Here is a 21,174-nt window from a genome sequence, read left to right as displayed (position 1 = left end):
CGATAATGATGATAATGGTGATGATTAATGATGATGATTAACGGTGATGATGATGATGATGGTGATGATAATGGTGATGATGATAATGGTGATGATAGTGATGATGATAATGGTGATGATTAATGATGATGATTAATGATGATGATGATAATGATGATGATTGATGGTGATGATAATGGTGATGATAGTGATGATGATAATGGTGATGATTAATGATGATGATGATGATAATGATGATGATTAATGGTGATGATAATGATGATGATTGATGGTGATGATGATAATGGTGATGATAGTGATGATGATGATGATAATGGTGATGATGATAATGGTGATGATAATAATGGTGATGATGATAATGGTGATGATAGTGATGATGATGATGATAATGGTGATGATGATGATGATGATGATTACGATGATAATGATGGTGATGATTAATGATAATAATGATGACGGTGATGATGATTAATGATGATGATAATGATAATGATGATGATAAATAATAACAATAATAAAATGACAACAACCAGAAAAATCAAAGTAACCCTCTCAGAGGAGTTTTATTTTCTAGACAATCCAGAAAAAAAAAGAAAAAGAGAAAATTCTCCAGAATGCTCCAAGATCCACAAATAGAATTCAAGTCACTTCTACAAATACCAATTTTTTCTTTTTGTGTGTGTGTGTATAAGAATTTGTCATTGAAACTAGACTAAAGGACTTCAGTTATGAAACTGCTTTACAAAACATCAGTAAAATCCAACCACCACATTTGGAAGGTTTACAAAGTCTTGCACCAAGAGGTTTAAACATGCTACAAATAGCAGTGCAGGCTGTATCCCTCCAGTGAAATACAGTGCAGCTGTGTGCAAAATACCTTCAAAACCTTGGACCCCTAAACAAAGGCAATGACACAGAGCTAAGACTTCAGGATATATGGCATGGCCCTTGAAAAGCTTTGAGAAAGAGATGCTGGCAGAATTAAGTGGCCCTCAAACTGCATTTTGGGGGATTCGTCATCAAGCACCCCAGGAATTTGCAATCAATCAATCAATCACTCAGAGAGTGGCTCAGGTTGGAAGGGACCTCAGAGCTCATCTGCTCCAACCTCCCTGCTCAAAGCCTCATCCAGCCTGGCCTTGAACACCTCCAGGGAGGAGGCAGCCACAGCCTCCCTGGGCAGCCTGTTCCAGAGTCTCACCACCCTCCTACTCAAGAACTTCTTCCTCAGCTCCACTTTAACCCTGCTCAGCCTCAGCTTCAAACCATTCTTCCTTGTCCTGTCTCTACACACCCTCAGGAAAAGTCCCTCTGCAGCCTTCCTGTAGGATCCCTTCAGGTACTCTAAGGTCCCCTTGGGGGTCTTCTCTTCTCCAAGCTGAACACCCCCAGCTCCCTCAGCCTGTCCTCATAGCAGAGGAGAGAAACCAGGAAGGTTCACCAGAACTCTTTGCTATTGGAAGGCAGCTCTAAGGTCCCCCTTGGAGCCTTCTCTTCTCCAGGCTGTATTTTTGGCAGTCACATCCTTTTCTCAAAGCTTCCAAATCTACAATGGAAGAGTTCAGGAATCAAAACATAAAAAAAAAAAAGAACAAAAAAAAAAAAAAAAAAAAGGACAAGAACCCAAACCCAAAACCAACCCAAAACAAAACCCAACAAAACAAAATACCCAAACCAAGTGGAAAAGCACAGCAAACAGAGTTACATGAACATCTGGTCACAAGAATGTGGATCAGCTACATCCCCTCCTAAATACCACAGCTGAAAGACTCCACTGCAAATGAAGCAGCACAAAATGACAGTTCCACAGGAAATATCCCACTCTGGTGGTCCCTTTGGATCAGGAGTGTGATCAGTGAACCCTCCCCCACCCATGCCCCCCACACTACACAGACCTTAACACAGCTCCATTCTCTATGCACAAGACACACAAGAACAATCTCTAAGACCAAAGGAAGCAGGGTTGAAGGAAAAAAGAAAATAAATAAATCACTGAAGGGTTCTGCAGCCAACTCCTGCAGCTCTTACCACGAGTGGACTTTCACAAGAGGTTCATTTTCCCTGCTCTGAATGACCTCAGAGTTTCAGAGCTGGCCAGACCCCAGCCCTGCACAGCTCAGGCTGGAAGCTACATCTTCTGACAGTTCAGTTGTGGTGCAGCAGCCAGAACCATGCTCTAGCAGCCAATTATTTACAAGGAGGTGGAATCTTCATGCTAGAATGTCAGAAAATGACCAGAAAATGACCAGACCCCCTCAGGAAAAGTCTCTGCAGCCTTCCTGCAGGATCCCTTCAGCTATTGGCAGGCAGCTCTAAGGTCCCCCTGGAGCCTTCTCCTCTCCAGGCTGCACACCCCCAGCTCCCTCAGCCTGTGCTCACAGCAGAGCTGCTCCAGCCCTTGGATCATCTTTGTGGCCTCCTCTGGCCTCACTCCAACATCTCTGTGTCCTCCTCATGCTGGGGACACAGAACTGGAGGCAGCATTGGAGGTGAGGTCTCAGCAGAGCAGAGTCAAGAGGCAGAATCCCCTCTCTTGCCCTGCTGCCCACACTCCTCTGGCTGCAGCCTAGGACAGGATTTGCCTTCTGGGCTGCATCACTGTGGGCCAAATGTTTTGCTGTGGGATGAAGCAGGCAGAGAAGCTGAATTGCTCTTTTTTTTTGTTTTTCCTTCCCCTTTTCAGTGTGTAAAATAAAAGCAGAAGGTGTGCAGGACACCAAGCTGGCTACATCAGAGGGCTCTCTGCTTTTGAGGTTCCATCTACTGTGGAAAAATCTTTACACTAAGCACCTCAAGAAGTGGTAGAACTGCTCAGTCTTTGTCTGCCTTGCAGGCTTCTGATCCAGCCCCTACCCCAGCTAGAAAGACTCCCACAGTTTGCCTTTTGATGCAACACTTCTGGACAACAGAGCAGAGAAGCAGTAACAGTCACATTTCACAGTACAGTTCAGTTCTGTCTCCAGTAGGAAACAGGAGGTTAGAGGATTTCTGGTGGTGGTGCATTTTCTTCCTAGCTTATTTCATATCAATTTGCTACTAGAAAGATCAAAAAAATAAAATAAAAATACAAAGCTCACCTCCTTTCAAAGTCCAACTTGAACCATCCCAGCAAAATATAAAAACCAAACCCCAGGAGGTCCAAGATGAGGTTTATAAAAACCCCAACAGAACCAAACAGTACTTGGATAAATTCACACCAACAAGGTAAACCATGAGAAAGATCACCAAGGACTAGAGGAAAACACAGCAAAGGAGCAAGAAAAGGATTTGCACACAAAGAGGCTGACAAAAATGTCTGAGATTTCCTACCCAGCTGCTTCAAAAAGGATTTTCAGAGCTGTTTCCTGTGCGTAGCTCAGATCTTATCATAGAATTGTCAGGGTTGGAAGGGAGCTCAAGGATCATCCAGTTCCAACCCACTGCCATGGGCAGGGACACCTCACACCAGATCAGGTTGCTCACAGCCACATCCAGCCTGGCTGCAAAAACCTCCAGGGATGAGGCTTCCACCACCACCTCCCTGGGCAACCTCTGCCAGTGTCTCACCACCCTCATGGGGAAGAATTTCTTCCTGACATTCAATCTGAATCTACTCACTTCTAGTTTTGCTCCATCCCCCCTTAGTCCTACCACTACCCAACATCCTAAAAAGTCCCTCCCCAGCTTTCTTCCCATTGAACTTCTCCTCAGTTAGATCAGTTGGGAATCTGGCTCTGGAATCCAGCAGAATCCCAACTCCTCTGACTGACAGCTTTCAACTTGGACTGTGAAACAACTGAAGGAAATTGGGCAGTTTGCTGGGAATAAACCAAGAGAGCAGGACAGCAGACACCACAAGGAGTGCTTCAAACCTCTTAAGCCAAGACTACTAAGGTCTAAGCGACATCAAAGACACATCTGAAGCTCTCTAGCCCAAGATGCACTGAAAACAATTCAGACAGAGGAGCTTGGTCCCTAAATACCTGCACTTAAGGACACATGACAAACATTTATTCTTCCTGCTTAGACTTCCAGCAGCAGCAGCAGCAGGAGGATTTTGTTGGCAGCCTGCTTTGTCTGGCCTGGTTTGCAGGTCAAATCCAATCCTAGCAAACACTTCAGGTTTACAAATCTGTCCTAATACAGAAGGGTCACAACTTAGAGTAGAAAACTCTCAAGGTAATGGATAAAAACTGCAGAGAAGCTGGTGCCCCCTTCATGCCACCTTCACAGAGAACCTGGTGTCCCCTTGATGCCATCTTCACTGACAACCTGGTACCCTCTTGATGCCACCTTGATGCCATCTTCACTGAGAACCTGGTACCCCCTTGATGCCACCTTGATGCCATCTTCACTGACAACCTGGTGCCCCCTTGATGCCACCTTCACAGAGAACCTGGTGTCTCTTTCAGATCAGGGCTTGAGGACCATGACAGCATTCCATGAAGAACCCTTCTTATCAAACCAGCAGAGATGTTCCACCTGCCAAATCCAAACAAGGAGGCAGAGACACCAGCAGGAGCTGCTGGAGTACCACCTCTGTGACACTCCCCCGCTTACCCCATTAAAAAAAAAAAAAAAAAAAAAAAGAGATTCTTAGATTCTTCACAGATTTCTGGTGCACAGCACTGAAAACTTCAAAGCATTAAGAATTCCAATTCTCCCCATTCTTGTGTTTAAAAACCAAAACAAAACCCAAAACAGACCCAAAACAAACCCAAACAAACAAACAAACAAAAACAACAAAAGCAAAAGCAAAACCAAACCAAACCAAACAAAAACAAGACTAAAAAACCAAACCAAGACCAAACCAAACCAAGACCAAACCAAACCAAGACCAAACCAAACCAAGACCAAAACAAACCAAGACCAAAACAAGACCAAAACAAACCAAGACCAAAACAAGACCAAAACAAACAAAACCAAACCAGACCAAAACAAGACCAAAACAAACAAAACCAAACCAGACCAAAACAAGACCAAAACAAACAAAACCAAAACCAAAACAAACAAAACCAAAACCAAAACAAACAAAACCAAAACTAAAAAACAAGCCAAAACAAGACCAAAACAAACCTAAAACAAACCCAAAACAGTGGAGTAACAAAATCCAGTTCAGTCTCACAAACAGAGAGTTTTGGGTTAAGGAGAGAGTTTTGGGTTAAAAGCAGAGAGGTTTCTGTCCCTGCTGCCCCTCTCCTGTCATTGCTACATAAGAGTTTCTCGGTCCGACAAGCTCCTGTGGATCTCCTGCTTGTCATCCCCATCATCATCATCATCAGCTGGATCATTTTCCTCTCCAGACTCCACATATATGGGCCAATCATTCTCAGCATCCCCCTTCTCCTGGCCTTCTGCTGAAGGCTCCACGAGGCTGAGGTTGATGGGCATGGAGTCCTCGTGGGTGGTGGTGACGCAGGTGCAGCTGTCGCACAAGCCGAAGCGGCGCAGCCCTTGGGACAGGCTGCTGGTGAAGGTCCTCCTGCAGCCTTTGCAGATAATTGGCTTGTTGGAGCGGTGCACCTGGAGGCAGCAAGAAAACACTGGGCTGAGAAGGGAAATCTGCCCTCAGCTTTAGCTCTTCCTGGGGTGGTGGTTTGGAGAAAGATAGGATAGGGAAAACATCTACGCCCATCCACAAGAAGGGACGGACAGAAGAACCTGGGAACTACAGGCCTGTCAGCCTGACCTCAGTGCCAGGGAAAATCATGGAGCAGATTGTCTTGGGGGCAATCACTGCATACCTGAAGGATAGCCAAGGAATCAGGCCCAGCCAACATGGATTTAGGAAGGGCAGGTCCTGCCTCACCAACCTGATCTCCTTCTATGATCAGGTGACCAGCCTGGTGGATGTGGGGCAGGCTGTGGATGTAGTCTGCCTGGACTTCAGCAAGGCCTTTGACACTGTCCCCCACAGCAAACTCCTGGCCAAGCTGTCAGCCCATGGCTTGGACAGCAGCACTCTGCGCTGGGTTAGGAACTGGCTGGAGGGCAGAGCCCAGAAGAGTGGTGGTGAATGGTGCCACATCCAGCTGGCAGCCTGTCACTAGTGGTGTCCCCCAGGGATCAGCACTGGGCCCCATCCTGTTCAATATCTTTATTGATGATCTGGATGAGGGGATTGAGTCCATCATTAGTAAATTTGCAGATGACACCAAGCTGGGAGCAGGAGTTGATCTGTTAGAAGGTAGAAGGGCTCTGCAGAGGGACCTTGACAGGCTGGACAGATGGGCAGAGTCCAACAGGATGGCATTCAACAAATCCAAGTGCTGGGTGCTGCACTTTGGCCACAACAACCCCATGCAGAGCTACAGGCTGGGGTCAGAGTGGCTGGAGAGCAGCCAGGTGGAAAGGGACCTGGGGGTACTGGTTGACAGCAGCTGAACAGGAGCCAGCAGTGTGCCCAGGTGGCCAAGAGAGCCAATGGCATCCTGGCCTGCATCAGGAATAGTGTGGCCAGCAGGAGCAGGGAGGTCATTGTACCCCTGTACACAGCACTGGTTAGGCCACACCTGGAGTACTGTGTCCAGTTCTGGGCCCCTCAGTTTAGGAAAGATGTTGAATTGCTGGAGCATGTCCAGAGAAGGGCAACGAGGCTGGGGAGAGGCCTTGAGCACAAGCCCTATGAGGAGAGGCTGAGGGAGCTGGGACTGTTTAGCCTGGAGAAGAGGAGGCTCAGGGGAGACCTCATTGCTGTCTACAACTACCTGAAGGGAGGTTGTAGCCAGGAGGGGTTTGGTCTCTTCTCCCAGGCAAGCAGCACCAGAACAAGAGGACTCAGTCTCAAGCTGCACAGGGGAGGTTTAGGCTGGAGGTGAGGAGAAAGTTCTTCACAGAGAGAGTGGTTGGCCATTGGAATGTGCTGCCTGGGGGGGTGGTGGAGTCACCATCCCTGGAGGTGTTCAAGAGGGGATTGGACGTGGCACTTGGTGCCATGGTTTAGATAGGCATGAGGTGTAGGGTGACAGGTTGGACTCGATGATCCTTGAGGTCTCTTCCAACCTTCTTGATTCTTGATTCTTGATACCCCCACTGCGTGACTTCTGACGAGGGCTGGGAGCGATAGGATGAAGGGGAATGGAGATGGGAGAGGGAGGTTGAGACTGGGGATTAGGAAGAAATTCTTGACAGTGAGGGTGGGGAGACATTGCAACAGGTTGCCCAGGGAGGCTGTGGATGCCTCCTCCCTGGAAGTGTTCAAGGCCAGGCTGGATGAAGCCTTGAGCAACCTGGGCTGGTGGGAGGTGTCCCTGCCCATGGCAGGGGGGTTGGAACTGGATAAGCTTTAAGGTCCCTTCCAACCCAAACCATTCTGTGATTCTATGATAAGCTAAAGGACAGAGGATCTCACCACATGTGCAGTGAGAAAGATTTGGGGCTACACAGGTACATGGAATCACTGAATTGCCTTGGCTGGAAAAGACCTCCAAGATCATCATCAATTACACTGAAGAGCAGATGACCAAATGCTGGAAGAGGCTCCCCAGGGAGGTGGCTGAATGCCCATCCCTGGAGGTGTTTAAAAGAGGCAGAGATGTGGTGCTGAGGGCCATGGTTTAGCACCAGGCTTGGGAGAGTTAGAGACTGGTTGGAGTGGAGGATCTTAAAGGTCTTTGCCAACCAAAGTGGTTCTCTGATCCCATCACACTTCACAGATTCCTAGAACAGGTTGGGGTGGAAGGGACCTTCAAGATCACCCAGTTCCAAGCCCCCTGCCATGGGCAGAGACACCTCCCACCAGCTCAAGGCCTCGTCCAACCTGACCTTGAACACCTCCAGGGAGGGAGCATTCCCAGCAACAAAGCTCTGGAGCTACACAAACACCAAGGAACCAAACGTGAGTGGCTTGGGCTGAACTGTTAGAAAAGCTGCCCTGGGATCTGCCACAACCGCTTTGCCCGAGGTTATGCTGGGAGATGCCATCAGGGAAAGAGCAAAACCATTCCCAAACTTCCCAGAGAAGCTCTCAGACTCACGCTCAGGGCATGGCTCCGGAGGTGCTCCTGGCGAGTGAAGCGCTTGCCGCAGGTCTCGCAGGGGTAGGGCCTCTCCCCGGTGTGCGAGCGGATGTGCCGCTTGAGGATCCCCTTCTGCTTCGCCGTGTAGGGGCAGAACGGGCACTTGTGCAGCTTGATTGGCACCACCAGCACATCACCTTGGGGGAGAAAACACAGGCAGTTAGGTCAGGCAGGTCACCAGACGCAGCTCTCTCGGCTTCTCCTCCTCCTCGCTGCAAATTTGAGGCTTGCCTCCAAGGTCGTCAAGTCCAACTGTCGAGACCACCATGGCCACTAGTCCGTGGCCTGAAGGGCCACATCCACACAGCCTTCTCCAGAAGCTGGAGAGGGGGAGGTCAGTTAGTAGCTAAAGCAAATGAAGTCAGTGCTTTGCCCTCTCTGGCTCACCTGGGATTCCTGGTGGCTGTGCAATTTCAGGAGACAACTTGCTGCTGCTGCAGAAGTCCCTCAGACCTCAGCCTGCCTATGCTCAACGTTGCTGACACTCTAAGGGAGCTGGCTCACAACAGAGATAACAAATCAGGTTTGTTTTCAGAAGCTATTCAAGTGCCAGAATAGTGTAGAACTTGTCAAGGTTGGAAAAGACCTCTGAGATCATCAAATCCAACCTCCTACCTAACGCCTCCACCACCGTTAAACCATGTCCTGAAGTGCCACATCTCATTTCTTGAACACCTCCAGGGATGAGGACTCCACCACCTGCCTGGGAGACCACTCCTGCAGCAAAGAAATTGTTCCTCCTATCCAACCTGTAGTTCAGTGTGGTTTCTGCACTGTCAGTCATAAAAGGCAAACGGGAGACTTTCTGAGACACCATCAGCCACAAACAGCTTTAGAAATGAAAATCTTGAACACCAACCATAAGCAGAACAAATACTTCTCATCTGCTCTCCCAAAGTGAACAAAATGAATGTGGGGAAGCCACCTGAGAATCCAAATCCTTGCTTCTGCTGCCACTCCTTTGAGCCTTACTATTGGAAGTGAGAAGCTGAAGGACTCCACTTGGTGATATTTGCTGATGAGCCTTTCCCTCGACTCCAAAAGCAGTATCTGATGTAGGAAGTTGGGTGCAAAAAGAAAGAGAGAATTGAATTTGAAGCTCACATTGTCCAGAGCCAGAGCTCTTGCCACGTTTTGCTGCAGCAGCAGCCCAGACTGAGCTTCCCCTCTCCAGCACAACAGGTTGAGATGTTCTATAAAAGTTTAGCTCTCCCTGTTCCTGTTACTGACTCACGGAAGTGCTTCCACAGCAAGCCCTGAGCTCCTTGAGTTACACCAAAGCAGGTGGGGCTGCAGAGAACATTCCTTCTGCTAAGGTTTGGCCAACCCAGTCTCAGTAAAAGCGAGTGGCCAGCATTAAGGTGGGGGTGAAACAAACCTCCCTCCACTCTGCACCTACAAGGTGTTGCTAACCACTGCTGGGCATTTAGAGCTCCATTTAGAAGAAGAAAAGCACTTCTTGGACCTCCTTTGCTTCCAGGCTCTCCAGAGGTGCCTGTTCACCCTCCCCCAGCTGTGAAGGGGACCAGGATGACTGAACACTTGTGGACACTTGGAAGGAAGTGGCATTGCTCTCACCTGTCAGGCTGAATGCAGGAGAGAGCCTTCATCAGGACTTTGTCTGTCTCACTCCAGGTGTCTTGTGAAAGCAGCAGGAGCACCACCACAAGCAGAGAAGAGAGACTCCCATTCTGCTAAACACAATTTCTACTGCCTTGTCACAACCCCTGATGGTTTCTATGACTTTCCAGAAGCATTTCCCTTCCAGTGACTCATTAACAAGATTTTAAGAGAGGAAGCAAGCAAGCAAGGTTTGTGTGTGAGATGCTCCTGCCTTGCTACACACCACAACCCACAGGAGTGACCTGGGGGCAGCACTTCTGATAACTTCAGGGGGTTGGTGACTTTAAGACTGGATTTGTGATGTTCCCAGATGCCTTATTTTTAAAGCAGTGAGAGAGAACATTTGGTTGATTGGCTTTAAGATCACAGATGCATGCTTGGCATGGACATGATGCATGCATGATATGAACATGAAGCCTTGAGCAACTTGATCTAATGGAAGGTGTCCATGGCCATGGTGGGGCCTAGATGATCTTTAAGGTCCCTTCCAACCCAGCTGTTCTATGACTCTCTGAACATAAGCTTGCTACCTAGAGTAGAATATTGAGTGGCACATTTCTTCTCTGCTGCCTGCACCACTATCTCCTTTCTCACATCCTGATGGCACTTGCAGAGCCACCTCCCATCCTCCATGAGGCAGTTTGGATGAGGCAAGTTGGGTGCCATGTTACCAGCAGCAGATAAAATGCCCAGATCCTTATCGTCCACTTCAGGAGAGATGTGTACAGATGTGAACACCTTCTCCAGGTCCCTGACACTGCTCCTAGGAGAGATCTCCTGCTGGCATGACACATCCCAGCTGGGGCCTGGGCTTGGCAGAGCAGCAGAACCCCAGGTGACAGCAGCTGAAAAATGAGTCTGCCACTAGAAGTAAAAGTTAATCCTTGTCTTTACCAACACCACGGAGTTTAAAGCTCACTTGCTATAGAATAAACCAAATTTCTGCCTTTTTGAAGTTGAAAGTATCAACAAACAGATATCATCCAGCAACTGAGCTGCTGGCAGGAGCTCCAGTGGAAGGAGTTGTTGTGCTCTGGCAGGCTCCACAGCAGATCCCTCTTGTGGCAGCTCCATTTATCTTTCCAATCGCTCTTTATACCACCAACAAAAAAATTTCTTCCTCTCATAACGTCGAAAGAACTCAACAAGGTCCCAGGGGAGTTTTATTAAAGCAGTGTCACCAACACCAAGCTCCAGGACCTGGTTCAAAGAGACTTGGGAAAGCTGTTAGAAATCCTTACCTGCCAAATGCTGCACTGAATAAATGAGTACAGCTTGCTTTTGAAGTCCAGAACAATCATTTATTTTGCTAAGGCATAATAGTCAGCAACAGACCCCTGAACAAGAAGGAGAGTAACAAAGGAAGTGGCACAGCTAAGTAGGTTTTCACCTCAGTTGTACAGACTACACCCCCCAGAGTCCTCTCACCTGTGTCCTCACCATACCAGTCGCTGTGAATGTCCATCATGGAACTCATGGCTACCCCTGCATCCTCTGGCCTACCCTCAAAGCCCCGGACAAAGTGATGAACCACATCATCCTTCCTCTGAGCTGAGCTGTTGCGCAGCAGGGCCTCTAGGAACTGTTTCATGTGATAGTTATTGCAGGCCAGGTCCACGGCCTGCCCACCCTGCAGGCCCTCTTCCATCTGCTCAAGGGACAGTGGGGTGGGGTACTGGGGCAGCCGGCCACCGACTTCCACCTCCACTTCATCAGAGTCAAACTCGACTTTGGGTTCCACCACTTTGGGCAGGGAGGAGTTGGCATCATCTGGAGAGTCGCTGCTCACAGGGTCTCTGACCACCAGCTCCAAGGGATGGCAGCTGCTGCACTCCCCGCAGGGAGGATCCCTTTGGCAATCCGAAATCCTTTCCTTTTCCTGCAGGGAAGAGACAGAGGCAGAGCACTGGCTCTTGGAGCTGTAGGAGGTGCCCTCTCTCGCAGAGCTAGCACTCCCACTATCAGCCTGGTAAAAAGCAGCTTCTCTTTCTATTTTCCTGCAAATATCTAAGGAGGACCTTATGTAAGTTTTGCAGAAGTTGACCACATCGGTCATCTGCAGATAGCTAGCTGCAGACATCACCTCGATAACGTTCTCCCCGCAGAGATCGAGCTTCCCGGAATAAAGGAAATCGAGGATGATGGAGAAGGCCTCTGAGGTGACAATGTCCAGGGAGGCGGTGCTGTGGCGTCCGCTGTCTTGGATGTAGTGAATCAGCAGGGCTCGGAAGTAGCCGCTGTTGGCAAACAGAATGTTTTTGTGCGCTTTGAAGATCCTCCCCTCCACGATGATGCTGCAGTCACAGAAGAAGTCCCTCTTGCGCTGCTCGTTGAGCTCTCCCAGCAGCTTGGTGTAGTACGACTGCATCTCCATCGCTCCCGCCGCCGCTGCCTCTGCTCGCTGCCTGGGTCAACCAGAAGGCACCGTCAAGCAGGAGAACTCCCGGGAAACGACAGACAGACCCACCCACCACCGCCGCCGCTGCTCGCTGCCAGGGTCAACGAGAAAGCACCATCAGCTCCCGAGGACCGACCCACCCAGCCTCTCCGCTGAGCCCGAGGGTCACTCCTGGACAGCGGGAACCGGAGGAGCCAGAAGCAGCCGCGACGCCGCCACCTCCCCACGGACCCTCACTCCTTCTACGCTCCCGGCCGGTTTTTCCTCCCCATAACCCGGCATCCCCGGAGCACGCCCGCGCTCACGGTTCGCAGCTCACCTCCTCAATCGCCAGCCGCCCTCCCGCTCCCTCCCGGCCACCGTACCGCCGGCCACTACCACCCGCCCCCCCTGGGCAGAGGGGCAGGAAGTGACGTTACAGAAGTAACCGCCACGGGGGCGGGACCTGCGGGGTGAGGGGTCGGTAAATATTGGTGACGTCAGCCCGCCAAGATGGCGGAGGGGTGAGTGCGGCGGTGCTCGGGGGGTGGCCGGGCCCGGAGCGAGAGGGACAGCGGTGGTGGGGGAGGGGCCGGGCTTGGGGACGGTGGGAGAGGGTCCGACCTCGAGGGGCGGCGCGGCGGGACCTGGGTGGTGGGTGGGGCCCTGGCGGGGCTGCGGTGGGGCTCTGCCTGACGCATGTGTCCCCGGGCAGGGAGGATGCGAGCTGGTGGCGGAGCTGGCTACAGCAGAGTTACCAAGCTGTCAAGGAGAAGGTAGGAGGAGGTGGGAGGGGACGGGACGGGACGGGGCTGCGGGGCGGCCCCTCGGGACCCGATGCCCGGACCCCTGCAAGCATTGCACCGCGCTCCTCGTGGACTGTGGGATGAGGCCTTAAGAGCGGCTTTGTCCTCAGTGGCTTTGGTGCCTTCAGAGCCTGGCCTGGGTGACTGCCCGTACTTAATAGGGGCGGGTGGCAGGGGCGCAGCCCGAGGCCCCGGCAGAAAGCCCTATCGGTGCACCTAGGGGGAGCTGGGCTGTATTTGTTACAACTCAGTGTTTTTCTGACCTGACCGATGTTGAGTTCTGTTGGTGTACAAATCACCACCTGAGCAGGGAGGACATTGCTTTCTGATGTGTAATTTCCTGCCTGTGACACCACTGCTCGTGTTAATTATACACAGAACTCAGAACAAGGTTTTTCCTACCCTGTCTCTTTGTATTCTCATCCTGAAAAATCACCACCCCAGTGACATGTTTTGGGCATAGCTGTTTCCATTGTTGTTCCCTATGTGTGGGTTTGAGTCCTATCCTCACCGTGGGGGTTGGACTAGATGATCTCCAGAGGTCCCTTCCAACCCCCACCACTTTGTGATGGTGGTTCTTACAACATCACTTGTTGCAGCTGTTTGGGTAAGGGTTAAAACCTCTTGCACCTTAACCTTTCTAACGTGTCAGGTGTTCCTAGAGTGCCCTCAGCTTTGCTGAAGAGTGAAAAGGTTACACAATCCCTCTGTCTTTTTCTTACAGTCCACAGAAGCTTTGGAATTCATGAAAAGGGACCTGGCAGAGTTCACTCAAGTTGTGCAGCATGACACAGCCTGCACCATTGCTGCTACAGCCAGTGTGGTCAAGGACAAGCTGGCAGTGAGTAGAGGAGCAAGAGAGCTGGGCTCCTTGTGACAGAAAGCAAAGGGAGGTGTGAATAGGATGTACCTGCCCCTGGGGATGTGATCCCTTGAACACCCCCTGCTGTATGACCATGAGCTCCAGGTGTCAGACTTCCTCCCTAGTGTGGATTTGCTGCTGAGCAGTGGGTGGGCTTCCTGTGCTATAATGGGGAGGAACCTCTGTGTCTGACTGGAGAAAGGTTCCCAGTGCCTTCCCTGTCTCTGTGGTGTGTGTCACTGTAGTACCACAGTGGATCTCTTCCCAAGCTCTAGTCCTGTACATCTGCTGCTGTCACAGCCCAGATCCCAAACCAGCCAGTCCCCAAACCTGGCTCTGTCCTTCCCTACAAAGCCTAGGCTCAGCTCCCCACAAGCCTGTTTCAAGGCCTGCCTGCCCCACTGTCACCTGGGGCTAGTGCTTGCCCCCACAGCCTTGTCCTGGCCCAGCCCTGGCCACACAGCCATGTCCTCAGCGTTTTCTGCAGGCAGAGATCTCTTGCACCCTTACAGGACTGACACTTGTCCTGCTGCTGCGGGCAATGCTCCTTACACTGTGCTGCTTGTATCCCTCCAGAGGACTGAAGGTTCCTCAGGTGCAACTGAAAAGGTGAGGAAGGGGATCTCTGACTTCCTGGGGGTCATCTCAGACACCTTTGCTCCCTCCCCGGACAAGACCATTGACTGCGACGTCATAACGCTGATGGCAACGCCCTCAGGTACCACCGAGCCCTACGACAGTGCCAAGGTGAGGGCCCCGTTCCCAGAGCTTCTCTCTGGGATGCAGAATCCCAACTCCTGTCCTCTCAGGCTTTGCTGCTGCCTCCCCACTGACAGTTCTGCCCTTTCTGTCTCCTCCTCCAGGCTCGCCTCTACAGCCTCCAATCAGACCCAGCCACCTACTGCAACGAACCTGATGGTATGGGGTGGGGAGGGTCTTGGCAGAGTTTGTGTGGGGTCTGTGGGCTGGCCTGGAGTACCTACAGCTTGGCTGTGGGCAGTGTTTGTGGAGAGGTCCCCCTATGATGTAGGGGACTAGCTTAGACTGAGAGTTTATTGGCCTAGTTTAAACTGGCCCTGTGTTTAAACTGGCTGGGTTCAGCCTTGTCTCCTTCCTTTTTTGCCTCTTGCTCACCTCAGCTGGTCTGGCCTCCAGCATCCTTCTAATGAAGCTTCTTAAAAGTGTTCCTGCCTTGTTTGTTCCAAGGGCTTTTAGCTCTCTGCTTGTCCTCTGCAGGTCCTGCTGAGCTCCTTGGGGCCTGGCTCTCCCAGTTTGACCTAGAGGAGAAGAAAGGGGAGATTGCAGAGCTGCTGGCAACCAGCCCTTCCATCAGGGCTCTCTACACCAAAATGGTAAGGCCCTGCCCAGCTCCTTTAGCAGGCAGCTTCTGAGTCAGGGAATGGTGCAAGGAAGTGCTGAGCTGCTTGGGCCACGGAGCTGGTGGTGGAAAGGGCTCTGGTTGTGTGGTAAGGTGGCACAGCAGGTTGTGTTCTTCCCTGCTTTGTCACGGGCCTGGAACCGGAGCTCCTCTGTAGCTGACGTGTGCCAGAGCCTCTGCCAGCTCACTCCCAAGCCTTGCACAGGTTATGAGAGTCACTGCAAGGCTTGGGAGGGTAGGAGAGGACAGCAAGGCAGCAACCACAGCCCTCCCTCTGGACTGACTCCTGGTGTTTCCCACGTCCAGGTCCCGGTGGCTGTTTCCCATTCGGAATTCTGGCAGCGCTACTTCTACAAAGTGCATCGCCTGGAGCAGGTAGGTCAGGAGCTGGCTGGCTGCAGCCAGGGACCTCTCTGATGCAGACCAAAGGGAGTCTGGGGAACAAGTCCTGTGAGGAGAGGCTGAGGGAACTGAGGTTGTTCAGCCTGGAGAAAAGGAGGCTGAGGGGAGACCTTCTGGCTCTCTACAACTTGCTGAAAGGAGGCTGGAGACAGATGGGGATTGGTCTCTCCTTCCAAGGAACAAGTGACAGGATGAGAGGAGGTCACCACAAGCTGTACCAGGGGAGGTATAGGTTGGGCATTGGGAGAAACTTTTTCACTGAAAGGGTTCTCAGACACTGCAACAGGCCCCCCAGTGACGTGATTGAATCCCCGTCCCTGGAGGTGTTTTAAAGAGGCAGAGATGTGCTGAAGGGCAGGGCTTAGCAGCAGCTGTGGTAGAGTTAGAGAATGCTTGGACTCAATGATCTTAAAGGTCTTTGCCACCCAAACCAATTCTGTGATTCTAAGATACTGCTACTGGAAAAGCAGAGATCTGGCTGCCTTGTCTGTGACCTCGTTGTCAGTGGTGCTAAAGTGCTGGGCAGGTGAGCAGCTGCTGACACTGAGTTCCCTGCAGGATGAAGCCCGGAGGGAGGCTCTGAAGCAGCGAGCAGAGCAGAGCATTCACCAAGAGGAGCCAGGCTGGGAAGAGGATGAAGGTGAGGCAAGTGGCTGGGGATCTGTGGGAGGGCTCACGTAGACCTTGGAAGGTCTCAGTTAGAGAGGGTGGTGGCTCCTCCTCATTCCCACAAATTCAGCTCCCAGCCCAGCTGCAGCCAGCCCTGCTGCACCACCAGCTGCTGCTGCTGCGCTTGCTGAAACATCTCTTGCTTCTCTTCTGCCTTCCTACAGAGGAGTTCTTGGGGATGTCACCCCTGCCTTGTGCAAACATCAAATTTCCAGAAGCAGCAGAGAACGAATCTGCCCCTGCAGGCCTGGAGGGAAGCTACCCCACTGCTCCCAAGAGACCCTCAGAGGAGAGCTGGGCTGTCCTCCCCCCGGAGCCAGCCCCAGCAGAGGGCAGCCCCTCTGAGAGCAGTGAGAGCGTCTCCCTTGTGACTCAGATTGCAAACCCTGCCTCTGTGCCTGCTGCACAGCTACAGGCTGGAGCACAACCAGCTGGGACCAGAGACCTCTCCCAGAGGCTGCTGGAGGCCACCTCAGAAGAGCAGAGCTCCCTGCCAAAGCCCTCAGAACCTGCTCATCCTTCTGCACCTGCACGGCAGTCAGCAGCATCCTCAGAGCCAGTGGCTGTTACAGAGCTCAAAGAGGTGGAAAGCAGAGCCCAGGGCAGGACAGAGACTCTGAAAGAGGAAGGACCAACGGATCTCCGAGTCTTTGAGCTGAACTCGGATAGTGGGAAGTCCACCCCCTCCAACAATGGCAAGAAAGGTGAGTGTGGGACCAGCACAGGGCCTGGAAGCCTTCTGCTGGCCATGGCAGGGCTGGGGAGAGGGCCTGAGTTTGTGGTGCTGGAGGAGGAGAAAAGGAGGTTTGCCAAAATCACCCAGGAAGGTTGGATCCCCAGACTGGCTATGGCCTGAGCCTTGTTCCTGTGCTCCCTTGGGAGAACAGAGGGTGAGACTCCTTCAGGACCCTGAGGGGGGTTGTGCTGCAGCTCTGACACTGGTTACAAACCTTTCTTTGCAGGCGGTTCTGCCCTCAGCAGAGGGCCTCCCAGAATAATTGTCCTGATGGTTATAGGATTATAAAGCCACTGGAATCAACCCAAGATCCAACAAAGTGGCCAAGTATCATGAGCAGAATGAAGCTGGACAAGAAATCTGCTGGCTGAACAGAGCAGGCCTTTGGTCCCTGGCCTGCTGTGGTTTGTGTGGGGAATGTGTTCACCCCAAGGAGTGTCCCTGCTGCTCCTCTGCCTCAGGAGGTTCTTCTTTCTCTTGGGGCCTCTGGGAGTCCCCATGGCTAAGTCACTGCTGTCTTCTGTTGTGTTTTCTGTGGGACTGAACCATGACACATCCTGCTTCTCCCAGGCCAGAGAACATTTCAGCATCCACCTCTCCCACTTGACAGCTTGCTCTTGGGAACAGGAGAGGCTTCCTCGGGCAGGCTGTGGGAGGTCTGAACCTCCTGAATTGCAGGAGGGACCAGGCTGGGCAGCTGTGTGCCTTGGCCCAGAGCATGTGGAGAGCTTGTGCATCTCTGGTAGACTCAATTGTGCTGTTTGTGGTTGCAGGTTCCAGCACTGACATCAGTGAGGACTGGGAGAAGGACTTTGATTTGGACATGACTGAGGAGGAGGTGCAGCTGGCGCTCTCAAAGGTGGAAGTGTCTGAGGAGGTGAGTTGTGGGGAGCTGCTCACTCAAACAGCCATGAGGGTTGCTCCCAGAAACCCATCAGCAGCTCCTTGGGTTGATGGTGCATGAGCTCTGCCCTCGTTGGGTCTTTCCCCTGGGTGGTGGAGGGGAGACCACAGTGCCCCAGAGCAAGAGAGTGACTCCCTCAGTGTGAGCTCCACTCCCAGCCCCCCTGATGGAGCCCACTGGGCTCACGGTGCAGTCAGATGTGGGTGCTGCTGGCTGGGAAGGGAATTAAGTCATGGAATGGTTTGGGTTGGAAGAGACCCTTAAAGTTCATCCAATCCACCCCTCCTGCAGTCAGCAGGGACATCCCCAACTAGAGCAGGTTGCTGAGAGCCACAACCAGCCTGACCTGCAATGGTTCAGGGGTTGGCACATCTCTTACCTCTCTGAGCAACCTGGGCCAGGGTCTCACCACCCTCAGCATAAGAAATTTCTTCTTTCTCTCCAGCCTGAATCTTCCTCTTTCTAGTTTCAAACCATCACCCCTCATCCTATCCTCAACTTTCTTACTGAACCCTTGAAGTACTGAAAGGCCACAAGAAGGTTTTCTGGAGCCTTCTCCTCTCCAGGCTGAGCGACCCCAAGGCTGCACTTGCAGCAGGCAGCTGCCTGCCTGGAGCAGCTCACAGGAGGCTTCTCAAAGGAGTGACTTGCTCTTGGAGGATGGGCTGAGCTTGGGATCTCACCCTGGGAGCTGTGGGTGTTGGCTGGAGCATGCTTGGAGAGGGATGAGTCTGCAAGCTGCCCGGGGAGCAGATCGCTGTGGGGAGGGGTGTGGATGTGTCAGGCTCTCTGCTGACTTGGGTGCCCAGGGCAGGAGGCTCTGCTGCAGGTGGCTGTTGAGTTGATGTTTTTACTCTTGTTTGCAGCTGGAAGATGAAGAGTGGGAAGACTGGGAATAGAGCAACTGCTTCCAGTGTGTGTCACAGGCTCATTTCCACCATCAAATGTGAGGTACCACGGCCCAGCTGTTCCTTTGTGTGTGACTGTGCTGGGGACTGCAGTCCAGGCTGGAGGAGTTTTCATTCCTGCTAAATCCTGTGGGCAGCTTGAGCGACTCCTTCAGACCTGGAGGAGGAGGAAGCAAGAGTTCACTCCTACACTTAGCTGCTAGGGAGCCCATCTTCTCAGTAGGTCCTAGAGACTGGCCAAGCCAAAGCTGACTGCCCCAGCCTGCTGGGTGGAGGCAGATGTGGAGGCAGATGTGATGCAGTGAGGGGTCCCTGGAGTGAGCTGGGCACCCAGGCACATGGCAGGATTGCTTGGTGCCACCAGATTACCCTCTTGGCTGGTTGTCTGCTTGTGTGTGTGCACGAGACACAGCACAGCAGCTGCTGGGTGGAAGCTGTGGCTGCTCACTCCCTGCTCTGTGCTGCTCACCAGGCCCTCCCTGAAGTAACCTTCCTGGTGCAGGATGAGGCTGGGGGCTGGAGATGCTGCAGTCAAAGCCCCTTCTGCTGTGCTGCACTTTGCTGCCAAGAAAGGCAGCTGGCTTGTGGCTTTAACTCACAGCTGGGCTGGAAGGAGCCAAACTCCCTGCCAAATCCTGAGCTTCTGCCTGGCTTTTCATCTTGGAAGCTTTTTCTCACGGCAGCTCCTGTCCCATGGCCTGCTGCTTTCCCCTGCACTGCTGCCTTCTGCTGGGTTTTGTGTACTTCTGGTTAAATTCTCCAACAGAATACTTGTGGCTTGCTCTTACTTGAACTCTTCTGGGGCCAGCAGTGCTTTGGGTCACGCTGGGAGCAGCACCCCTGCTTTGTGCTGCCCAGTTCAACCCTTGCCAAGCCCCAGTCAGACCCACTGACTGCTTTAACCTCTGCCTTGCTGCTGAGGCTTGGCCCTTCCCTCTCCCAGCCCAGGAGGAGGCAAAGCACCAGAGTATGTGTGGTACCTGTTGACTGAGACTTTGTCCCCTCACCTGAGCCCTTGTGTCCTGCCTGTCCCCACAGCCACCAGGCTCACAAGCCTCACTTGGGTTCCTTTGCTTAGGCCCCCATGGCTGCTTGCAATGCTTCCTTCAGACCTGTGGCCTCTCTTTTTTTGGGGGCAGTTCCCTTCTAACACCACAAGATGCTCCTCAAGATGTTGCTGATGCAGTGACAGAGCCCTCACTGCTGTCTCTGGCCTTCTGGGTGGTGGTTTTATACATGCTGCCTTTGTCCTTCTGCCCCTCCCAGGGCTGCTTTGTTGGAGCTGGGGATTTCCTCCTGGGTTTGGATAGCATTCACTTAGGTGCACTTGGAAAAGTTGGGGGTTGGGGTTGTTTGGGTTTGTTTTGGGTGGTTGGTTGGTCTTTTTTATTCCCCCTTCTTTGGGGAGATTCTCAGCTGCAGCTGCCCATAGAGGTGAATTGGTGGCAGCAGTGGCTTCAGGCACTTACATGAGAGCATTTCTGTCCTGCAAAGCCCATGAGGACTGAGCTGCAACTCTTCTGCTTGGTTCATGGTGGGCCCAGCCAAGCCTCTGAAATGTGCTGTGGCCTCACCCTGGCCTGGGCTCAAATACAGCTGTAGCTGGAAAACCTATTGTGGGAGGTGACACCAGTGTGGGGGTGACACTGGAGGGGCTGTACTCCCTCTGGGGTTGATGGTTGAGATCCCTGGGTCTGCAGCAGAGCTCCCAGGGTGCAGTGCTCTGATCTGTGTCACTTTTGGGGTTTTCTTTTTCTCTCTCTTTAGAAGTCAAATTAACCATTTGGTTGTCTGTGCAATATTCCCTGTTCTGAACTACTCTGCACCTCCCTGAGCCTTTTCTAGCTGGGGTGAAAACCAGGAACAATTCTAACAGCTGGTAGTTTTGTAACTATGACTTTCTCCAAACCTTTTACAGACTTGCAGTTAACAGCAATTAAAGGAATTCTACAGAGTCTCTGCCTGTGTTGGGTGGTTTTGTTTCCTTTGCCTGTGGGATGGGGACAGCTACCTGAAGAGGGGTTCTGTGGCAGCTGCTTAAATGTCCTTTTCCTCCTACCCACCTCCTGGAAGGTTTCCTAACCTTGGGCAGCTGGATCTGCACTCCACCAGCTTGCTCAGAGCTTGTCTGCACCCTGCTCCCCACTACTGATAAAAGTGCCCAAGTGTGAACCAAGCCTTGTCCCTGCTAGCCAGGGGCCTGGCACCACCACCTGAGGGGCAGGGTAGAGAGGAAACACTGACCTCCAAAGTTATCACCACTTTGGAAACCTCCTGTGCCATCTGGGAAGAGCAGGATGAGCCCTTCCAAGGGGTTACTCAGCCACAAGTGCCTGTTGATGCCCCCTGATGCAGAATCTCAGGGTCATGTCCAGTTCCAGGAGCATTTTCAGGAGGTTTGGGCACTCCTTGGAGATGCCCAGGTATGGAGACTCCTTCCTGCTCCCGGTGCAGCACCTTGGGGATATCAGCATCACCAAAGGGCAGGTGGGCACAGAGCAGGAGGTAGAGG

General features: G+C 52.1%; 2 protein-coding genes across 6 annotated transcripts; one reads left to right on the top strand and one right to left on the bottom strand.

Annotated features, from left to right (window-relative positions):
- Positions 1-5,187: 5,187 nt before the first annotated feature.
- On the bottom strand, positions 5,188-11,994 carry ZBTB8B (zinc finger and BTB domain containing 8B). The gene is made up of 3 exons (XM_054395411.1): positions 11,049-11,994; positions 7,956-8,134; positions 5,188-5,502 (listed from the first exon to the last, which is right to left on the bottom strand). The coding sequence occupies exons 1-3, from the start codon at positions 11,992-11,994 to the stop codon at positions 5,188-5,190; spliced, it is 1,440 nt and encodes a 479-aa protein (XP_054251386.1).
- A 516-nt stretch (positions 11,995-12,510) lies between these two features.
- BSDC1 (BSD domain containing 1) lies at positions 12,511-20,607 on the top strand. Of its 5 annotated transcripts, XM_054395367.1 has the most exons (12): positions 12,511-12,521; positions 12,713-12,773; positions 13,528-13,676; positions 14,084-14,102; positions 14,242-14,412; positions 14,529-14,583; positions 14,902-15,017; positions 15,350-15,418; positions 16,004-16,085; positions 16,279-16,818; positions 17,624-17,727; positions 18,621-20,607. In XM_054395367.1, the coding sequence occupies exons 1-12, from the start codon at positions 12,511-12,513 to the stop codon at positions 18,651-18,653; spliced, it is 1,410 nt and encodes a 469-aa protein (XP_054251342.1). In that variant the 3' UTR covers positions 18,654-20,607. The 5 variants fall into 5 exon arrangements, with proteins under 5 accessions (XP_054251342.1, XP_054251343.1, XP_054251345.1 ...); XM_054395368.1 differs by lacking the exon at positions 14,084-14,102 and having other exon boundaries at positions 13,528-13,641; XM_054395370.1 differs by lacking the exons at positions 14,084-14,102; positions 14,242-14,412 and having other exon boundaries at positions 13,528-13,644.
- The last annotated feature ends 567 nt before the right edge of the window (positions 20,608-21,174 follow it).

This window comes from Indicator indicator, chromosome 33 (genome assembly GCF_027791375.1).
Source record: "Indicator indicator isolate 239-I01 chromosome 33, UM_Iind_1.1, whole genome shotgun sequence".
Classification (NCBI taxonomy): Eukaryota; Metazoa; Chordata; class Aves; order Piciformes; family Indicatoridae; genus Indicator; species Indicator indicator.
This window is presented reverse-complemented; position numbering and strand designations above follow the sequence as displayed.

What these genes read in the sequence shown, in the direction of transcription:
- ZBTB8B (XM_054395411.1), bottom strand. Translation starts at nt 11,994, where the DNA reads ATGGAGATGCAGTCGTACTACACCAAGCTGCTGGGAGAGCTCAACGAG. An exon ending in CTGGTATGGTGAGGACACAG is followed by an intron (nt 8,135 to 11,048) that starts GTGAGAGGACTC and finishes TTCTCCCCCAAG; the next exon opens with GTGATGTGCTGGTGGTGCCA. An exon ending in TCCGGAGCCATGCCCTGAGC is followed by an intron (nt 5,503 to 7,955) that starts GTGAGTCTGAGA and finishes TGCTGCCTCCAG; the next exon opens with GTGCACCGCTCCAACAAGCC.
- BSDC1 (XM_054395367.1), top strand. An exon ending in GGGCTCTCTACACCAAAATG is followed by an intron (nt 15,018 to 15,349) that starts GTAAGGCCCTGC and finishes TCCCACGTCCAG; the next exon opens with GTCCCGGTGGCTGTTTCCCA. An exon ending in AGGTGGAAGTGTCTGAGGAG is followed by an intron (nt 17,728 to 18,620) that starts GTGAGTTGTGGG and finishes TCTTGTTTGCAG; the next exon opens with CTGGAAGATGAAGAGTGGGA.